The 9529-nt window shown below is 33.8% G+C and overlaps 1 protein-coding gene across 1 annotated transcript; it reads right to left on the bottom strand.

Annotated features, from left to right (window-relative positions):
- Nucleotides 1-822: 822 nt before the first annotated feature.
- LOC18049307 (calcium-transporting ATPase, endoplasmic reticulum-type) lies at nt 823-6252 on the bottom strand. Its single transcript, XM_006444721.2, has 8 exons — nt 5731-6252; nt 3731-5280; nt 3531-3652; nt 2859-3137; nt 2399-2782; nt 2115-2224; nt 1812-2040; nt 823-1534 (listed from the first exon to the last, which is right to left on the bottom strand). Exons 2-8 carry the CDS (start codon nt 5196-5198, stop codon nt 971-973), a joined length of 3156 nt encoding a protein of 1051 aa, XP_006444784.1. The 5' UTR covers nt 5199-5280; nt 5731-6252; the 3' UTR covers nt 823-970.
- Between the last annotated feature and the right edge of the window lie 3277 nt (nt 6253-9529).

The raw sequence follows: 9529 nt of genomic DNA on the forward strand, positions 1-9529 counted from the left end.
AATAATAGCAGGCTATGCGAAATGCTGGGACTTTGAAGACTTCGGGGAGAAGCATTTTTATTCGTTGCCGTAACAGAATATGACGGTAATTCTGAAAATATTCTGAAATTAGACATTAATACATGCCAAGGCTTTGTTACCCGCGGCCGTGGCCCGTGGGGTAACAAGCCTGTCCGGTTGTCATGTAGTTAGCCCATCGTTGGATGACAAACAAAAAAAATCCTATGGACTAAAGTACGGACAGATGTTACAAGAAGTAGACGGCTATTCTGGCAAAGAATAGGTAAAAGATTGGGAAACAGATATGCCTCAAGGTCCAGGGAGGAGCAAGAAACAGCCTACAAGGCTAATGGACTGTTAACTTCAGTGAGCTCCGCGGGAGCAATAACTTGGTTGGTTGAACAAAATATAAAAAGAGCAGAGGAGAGAAAAGGACAAGAAATAAGAGGAAATAAGATGAATTCTATATCTAATTAAAAAATAACAATGAAAATAAGATTGATTCTTTTTCTTCTCTTATTTTCTTTTTTTTTTTTCCATTCATTTCCTCTCTTAGTACTTCTTCCAACCAAACATAGGTGAGAAACAATTTTTGTGCAACATAGTAGACAATGAGAAGGTTAAAAGCGGAGAACAAATAATTGGTAGCACCAAACAACATTACATCTGAAAACCCGGGGGTAAGGCAGCTGGATCCATAAACACAATCTATTATATTGTTCATATTCTTCAGAAATTCTACAAAAATAAAACACAAGTATTTCTCTATAAAAAAAAAAAAAAGAATATCGAACAGTAACAGTAATCTGCTAAATTGAGCAGTAAACTAAAACGTCTAACTTATAGTTGTTCCCCATTGGAAAAAAGAAACAAATTTATCAAAGAATTTAAAAATTAACAAACATTTAGAATCTCATTTTTAATCTGTCACCATCAGTGTCGAATCTAAAAATTCTTCCAACCCATTATCTTATGCAGTCTTTTCCTTCTTCCCACTTAATCTTCTATTCCTCCCCACAAATTTAAGAACTTCATCAATAAGAATCACAGGAGCCGAAACCAGAATGACCAAAAACCATTCATTCAGATTCAAAGGAACAACGCCAAACACGTCTGCCAAGAATGGAACATAAAGTATGAGGCAATGGAGTCCTAATGAGACTGACATGGCAACTAAAAGCCAAGGGTTCCTCCAAGGTGGCATTGTAACCAAACTGTTGTCTTCAGAGAGTGCATTCAAGGAATTGAACATCTCAATTGCCACCAATACAGAAAGTGACAGAGTCATTGCCTTAACTTTACCGATGGTAAAATAGTCACAAGGGTTGGAGAAAGTTATCATCTGACCCCCACCAACTGCGTATGGAGCTACGGTGAAATTAGACCATGTTGAGCACTCTCCCCAATTGCGGAGCTGAGGAAGAGTCACAAGTGTATGTCCATCGCCTACAAGGTTGATACCCATAAATGAACCTTTCGTATACCATAAGACGAATATGCCTACAGTTGCAATTCCCACATAAGAACCAATTACCTGTCATTAAAAACAGAAAGATAGTAAGAACCATCCTGCTTGCCTAATAATCACACAAATCTTTTGAAGTTTTATTTAAATATTTTGCAGGAGGATAGCTTCTGCTTTTTCATTTGTTATATTCAGGAACATGTCATTAACTATCTTGCACTTCATTTTGCTTCATGATCTTGAAAAGTTGACAATATCTTTAACATTGTTATACTAACAAGTAATGCAGAAGAACCAAATGCCACTAAAGTTCTGATTAAGAATAAGAATGTTGATCAATGCTAACCAAGTAACGCAGAAGAACCCATGAATTTATCAGAGCATCATCAATTTTCCGGGGTGGTTTCTGCATTATATCAACATCAGCAGGGTTGAAACCAAGGGCAGTGGCTGGAGGACCATCAGTAACCAAATTTACCCACAGAAGCTGCACAGGTATCAGACATTCTGGTATGCCCAGAGCCGCTGTCAAGAATATCGATATCACCTCTCCAACATTGGATGATATCATATACCTGAAGGTTTTGAACACTTGAATAAGACATCTATAAACTAATCGAAGGAAGAAGATGATATAATAGAGATGTACCTGATAAAAGCTTTCATGTTATTATAGATTGAGCGACCCTCGGCTACAGCTGAAACAATGCTGCCAAAATTATCATCTGCCAAAACCATATCCGAAGCTTCTTTTGCAACCTGGAACAGTAAACATAGAGGGTTTCCATAGTTGGAAGAAAATCAGGCCCTTAGTTTTACTTAAAAAGTTATACTATGGTTGCAAGATATTAGTTCTATTGGCAACTCTATATTCACTGCCCACTGCCTTTGGGCTAGCACATAAATGCAACAAAGCTTAAAAATTCATATTACTTCAGTTCCAGTGATGCCCATAGCAACTCCAATGTCAGCCAATTTCAGTGCAGGAGCATCATTTACACCGTCTCCCGTCATTGCAACAACTTCCCCCATCTCCTTTAGCATCCTCACAATTTCTTGCTTATGCCTAGGCTCAGCACGGGAAAACACCTTTCCTCCATGTTTAGATAAAGCTTCGATTTGTTGTGTAGAAGAAAGAGCCATGAACTCCTTACCCGTAAAACTTCTCCCTGTAAGATCCTCATTTCCAGAAAATAATTTAATTTGCCTACAAATTGCCTCAGCTGTGGACTTATTGTCTCCAGTTATCACCATAACTTCAATCCCAGCTCCACGACAATCATCAATTGCTTTATCAACTCCACCACGAGGAGGGTCCTGTTGAATGTGTTTAGTAAGAATCTAATATAGACATTAATTGATGTGAAGCACAAGTACTATGGCATTTACTTACTCTCAGACCAACAACCCCGACAAAGACCAAGTCACTTTCAATGGTGGAGTAGCACGATGGATCGAGCAACTTCTTGTGTGCTGGATGACTCTCAGAATAGTAGTCTGAAAACTCTCCCAACTCATCCTTGTATGCCATTCCTAAGCATCGCAGCCCCTTTGAACTCATCTCCAAATGTCTTGAAAGCATTAGTTGCCAACATGGTTCATCTAATGGAACAACAGATCCATCAGCAAGCTGCACATGTGAACTGCGCTCCAGTAAACTCTCAACAGAACCCTGCAAATCAGACCATTAAATAAAGCATATAAGAGCCATCCGGTTTCCAAGATTTCATGCTAATTGTAAAAGTCAGCCAGCCGTCTCTGCAGAAAATAACAAAAAATTGGAGCCTAAAACTTCCATTTGCTTATTTACTGCCCTAGCAAATGCAAAAATATAATGCATCATGCCTCTTTTGATTCAGTTTTGTACCAACTTTCTGTTTGAATGGATTATACTCACAAGTTTTAAAATCAAAAGAATAAGATATCCACACATATTAGTGTTTTCATTAATTGTCACTTAATCAACAGAAAACAAAATCAAAGTGAAAACAATACTATCATACTAATTTCTACATAGTTACTTCTCTTACAATGAAGTTGGAATTTAATAAAATATGGCAGTCACCTTGACGAGTAATTGATTATGCCCAGTAGGCTCGCGGACAATAACACTCATCGATTTTCTAATGCGATCAAACTCCAATGTGGCAACCCTCTTTGATCTTTTTGTCCACCACTCACAACAGCCTATATTTGAATATATTATTGGATGAGATCAAGAAATTCATGTTGTAATTGAAGAGCTTAAATAAATTTTCCACTCACCTAATCTAACCGTGCTGCTGTCGATCAAATAGTTTGCAGCAAGTTGTGTATCACTGATCTTGTTCCTTCCTTTAACATCCGGAAAACCCATCTTTTCAACCAAAACCTTTAAAGCTGCTTCAGTGGGCAAACCTGTAGCTCGAAAGAGAGGGCCATCACAGTAAACCCCAGCATCATTACAAACAGCACATATCTTTGCCATTGCTTGCAAGTTAGCATCCATATTGTAGCATGGCCAATCAACAATTCCACCATCTTTAGGATCATAAGTTGTGCCTTCAACATGGAAAATTCTGGAAATAGTAGTTTTCCTGCCCAAAGTGAAAAATTCAGTCACAGACATCTGATTTGTAGTCAGTGTCCCAGTTTTATCTGAACAAATCACAGTTGTGCATCCCAAAGTTTCTACACTAGGAAGTTTCCGAACAATAGCATTCTTTTGTGCCATTTTCCTGGTACCAAGAGCTAAGCAAGTTGTAATTACAGCAGGAAGGCCTTCAGGGATTGCAGCTACAGCCAATGCAACAGCTATTTTGAAATAATAGGTACACTTCTCAAAAGAAAATTGGACATTTGCTGGCCATCCATCGACAACATCCCATGAAAGAAAATTTCTGTAATTCATAATCCAGACAACAAGGCAAACCAGCCCAATTGCGGTAGTAAGCCTGTTGCCAAATTCGTCCAGCTTCTTTCTCAATGGGGTGTCGCTCTCTTCCAAAGATGCATCATGTATTTGCTTCTGTATCTTCCCAATCTCAGTGTTCATTCCGGTGTTTATAACAATACAAACACAACTCCCATTCACAACTGTCGTGCCTGCAAAAACCATATTTTCTTTGGCTTGCAACTCGCAGTCATCCAAAAACACAGGACTAGTACCTTTTAAAATAGGCATTGCCTCTCCAGTCAATGAACTCTGTTCAACTCTCAAACTAGAAGTTTTCAATGCTGCAACTCTCATGTCAGCAGGGACTTTGTCCCCAACCCCCAGTTCCACAATATCCCCAGGAACAAGACCTATTGCTGGCAAGTCAGGTACAAGATACCCATCTCTCAAAACCTTTCCAGATTCACATTGGATCTTTTTGAGGGCTTCAAGAGCCTTTTCAGCATTGCTCTCTTGCCACACCCCAACAATTGCATTAAGAACCAAAATCAGCACTATCACCAATGGTTCTACGTAGTCCTCAAAACCAGAATCCCCAGAATCACTACTATGAAAATAAGCTAAAATGAAAGATATAAAAGCTGCAACAAGAAGTATCTTCACAAGTGTATCATCAAATTGTTCTAACACGAGCTGCCATAGAGGTTTCCCTTTCTCCTTGTCAAGCTCGTTCCATCCGTACCTCTCCCGCCGCTTTTCCACCTCACGAGAACTCAGACCCTTATCTAGTTTCACATTGTACTCTTTCAAACACTGCTCTACAGTCCATGACCAAGCAGGAAATGGTTTTTCCTCCATGGTATTCTAAATTTGGGGTTCAATCTATCTCTCCAAACCGAAAAAAAAAATAAATAAATAAAAACATCAACTTCCTGCAAAACTGTTCAAACACATGAAGCAAAATTCAGCAAAACCATATAAATAAAGCTATGATTCCATACCAGAAAAAAGAAAAGAAAGGAACACACAGCACATAAGAAAAATTGAAGTTTTAGAAATGAAAACAGACAACAACCATGAATTACAAACACAATTACAATCCTTTTTCTTTAACACCAAAACTAACCACCACCCACAAAATAAATGAATAAATAACACAGTAAGGGTGGTTCAACAAACCCAAAGGATAAATAAACCGGATACGACTACAAAATAACAGTAAACATAAGTAACAACCACTGATTTCAACTACAAATTTTTCTCAAAACAGAACGAAAGACCCTCAGTTTGCAGTTTGCAGTTAATTATAAAAGACAAACAACAAAGAGAGTAGAAAAGTACCCAGAGGGGGGGGGGGTGAAGAGCCTTTAAAGATGGAAGAGCAACTTACAAGAAAGGCGGTGGCTAATGGCTTGGTAACGAAGCAGAAGACTAAAAAAATTCTCTTCGACGACCACAAAATCTAATCTTGGGCCAAGCAAGTAAGCGGAATATATACACATCTCATAAAATAATAAAAATGAAGAATTGTGGTTACATTATGACTGGTCAGTGGTCACTTTTTTTGAACTTCTACGGTTCCCTCTCTGCTTTCTAGGTGTAGAATATTTGAATCTTCCTTCTTCTAATCTTCCCTTTCAGTCAGCAGTTATTATTATTATTATTATTTTTTTCAAAATAATTGCCCTCGCTCGTTGGTGTGCTTACAGATTCGACCTTTGGGGTTGACTTTTAACCGTAGACAAGAAAATTGATAAGATTTCGACCAATTTACTCTGATTTTTGGGCCCGCCTAAAACCGAAAAAGATCTTTTAACAAGACTTTTTTTTTATAATTTGTCACATTAGTTGTTGCTGGAGTTCTTAGATGCGTCTTTCAGTTGGATTTTTTTTTTTTTTTCAGAGGGAGAGATATTAGAGGACATCTTTTATATTATTTCCATTTAATATATATTATATATATAAAATATGTGTACAAAATTAAAACTTTGACTATTAATTATATAATATTTTTTTTAAATAAATGTACGCTGCATTAACTATAGTACGTAGAGGTACTTTAAAATCACTCTTTCAAAAGATAAAAAAGTAATTTTGAATTGTCAAAAAGAAAATAGTTGTAAGAGAAAGTAACCAGATACCTTACTAATTTTTAAATGCATCTATTAAAAACTCTTGAATTATTTTTAACTAACCTAATACTTAATTCTATAATGGTGTGTTTACTTGTGACGCTAGGAACTTAAAATTTAGAATGTGAATAATTAATGATGCTTATTTAATGGAATTCGGATCTACATAATAAATTTAAATATAATTTTAAATTCAATAATTTATGTAATATTATTAAATAAAAATTATTTATTATTCAACAATTAAAAATTCAACATAAATAATATACAATAACACCATAAATGCATAATTTAAAATTTCACAACATAAATCAATCAAAATTATAGAGTTAGTTATACTAATACATATTAAATAAATAATTTAAATATAAAATAATACGGATTCGAATTAGAATTTTTTCAGATTCAGATTTGTCGGATATTTGTGGGTGTGGACCGGATCCAAATTTTCTTGCCATCTCTTCCTTATAAATCATAATGGGCTAAGTGGGCGGTGAAGGAAAATGATTAAGGAGAAAGGGACCAAAGATTCTAACAAAACGGCAAATCTGACTCCCGTTTTTAGCTCAACAAGTGGAAAACCATTAAAATTTACCCGTGAAAAAACTACAAACATCAATTTTACCAACACAGAAGAGCTTCTCTTACAACTTTACCAACCAAATCCAAAACAATCAAATTGAAAATAATGGCAAGCTCCTGCAAAATCAAAGCTAGTACCACCGCTCAAAATCAAAGAAGATGAAAAAGAAAAAAACGATAGTGTTTTTATAAGATGAGTGTTGTTCCGGTTCGCTGCTGGTGTAAGCGTTGCATTTGGTAAGGTTGGAGATAACAAAATAATCGTGGTGGTGTGCGGATGCCCAGTGCGTGCACGCGGGTAGCTTTGCTTGCTTCTGTTTTTGGTATGTACCAGTTTGCTTTTGCTTAAGACGAAAATGAATGAACAAATGAGCGAAAGCCCAAAACGAGAGCCAAATTGTCGTTTTGTCAGCGAGTCGGTCTCAATATCAGCACTCGTGTCAAAGACTCAAAATGAGCGAGTATGATTTCATGATCAAGCTTCAAGCCTGCTTCCAGCCTCTGGGAGACTTCTCTGCATCACCACCAGCCCAGGCTGCAACTTAAATATTCCAAATACCCGGATTATGACATTGTTTTATTTAAATTCTTAATGAAACTCAATTCCTTTAATTTTTAAAAGCAAGTGGCGTGAGGCAAGGAAATTAAGATAATATAATGGCTGCCCACCTTGACTGGTTGGTGGTACCTTTCACTTTCACATAACTAATAACAAGGTTATCTTTTCACTCACTTAAATTATTGGGAAATAACAAATAAGTCCAATGAATATATTCTCATAATATTTTGTTATTAAAGAATTATAAAATCTTATATTTTACAATTTTGTATTAAAACTATTAATTTATCGGTAGTTGATCATTGAAATATTAATTTTGCCCTTTACTTTGATAAAATATAAAAAATTATTAATAAATTTATATAATATTAAATACAAAGTATTTTATTTTATTTTTTTGTCAATACCAATTGCATTACGTTTTCAATGATAATTTTGCCCTTTATATTTAATGAAATTATAACTTTGGTTTTATTTTATGTATAAAAATATTTTTACCCATGTTACATTAATATGATGTCAGTGATCAATTAATAGTCATGACAGAAAAGTAGTAAATATAAGATTTTTGTAATTCTTTAATAATAAAGACTTAAAAGTATAATCATTCTGCCAAGCCACTCCCTCACAAGTGTGAGAGAAGCAATTTGAATTCCCACAGATGTATTGTGAATATTTAATTTAAATTTCTTTCCTTAAATTTTAAGTGAAGATAGTCTTCTCTTATGGGCGGAGTTGACATCTCTCGAATATTAAAGAATGTTAAAATTTGGGCAAAATTTGAACAGTGTTATATAAGATTTGATATAAACTTGTTTCAATAATTATATGATTGTAAATATCATAAGAAATAGTCTTATAAAAAAATGTCTTAAAAATATAATATTTATCATACCTTAATGTTATTTCTCAATAGTTTAAAGGGTCCGCCTAAGTTACGTTAAACGTAACTTACGGCTTGGCTGTGAAATTTCATCCAGCCCCCCATATTCGCTGTTATTTATATTATATTCATAAATATTATAAAATTTTTTGATTTAAAAAATTTCATTTAACCCCTTACACTCAATTTTATTTTATTAAAATCTTAGAGTATGAATTCGCCCCCTATAATTTTAAATTCTCAAAATAACCTCATTTAATTAAAAATTTTAATTATTATTAATTGAATTATAATTATAATTATTATTTTATTATAATCATAAATATATTTATATTTTTTAAATAGATTATTATTATTATTAATCACAAGAATAAAAAGTATTACAATTAATTAATCTATTAACAATAATTAATAATAACTTTTATTAAATTAATAATAATTAACGATAATTATTATTAATAATTAATTTTTGAAAATTAATGATAATTGTTCAGAGTCCTAGGAATGCCAATGCCCACCTAGGCTTAGCTAGCAAAGTAGCAACATACCCTCATCACTGATATTAATTGCAGTACTACTTAGTGCCATAATTGTCCAAGTCCTTGTTAGTTTTGAGAAACGTGTGTTTCTGATTTTGTTAAATCTCTTGTTTGGTTAACAAGAAAGCTATTGCTTTAATTTCTTTTGCAGCCAGAAGTGAATGCATACAGTATGATATAAATATCGGGCAACTTGTTCAGAGTCAGTCACAATCTATTAACGATAATTGTTAATTATTATTATTATTCAAAAATTAATTATTAATAATAATTATCGTTAATTATTATTATTATTATTAACAATTTAATAAAAAATATTATTAATTATTGTTAATAGATTAATTAATTGTAATACTTTTTATTCTTGTTATTAATAATAACAATAATCTATTTAAAAAATAAAAATATATTTATAATTATAATAAAATAATAGTTATAATTATAATGCAATTAATAATAATTAAATAAGGTTATTTTGAGAATTTAAAATCTTC

This window comes from Citrus clementina, unplaced genomic scaffold (genome assembly GCF_000493195.1).
Source record: "Citrus clementina cultivar Clemenules unplaced genomic scaffold, Citrus_clementina_v1.0 scaffold_3, whole genome shotgun sequence".
Lineage (NCBI taxonomy): Eukaryota > Viridiplantae > Streptophyta > Magnoliopsida > Sapindales > Rutaceae > Citrus > Citrus x clementina.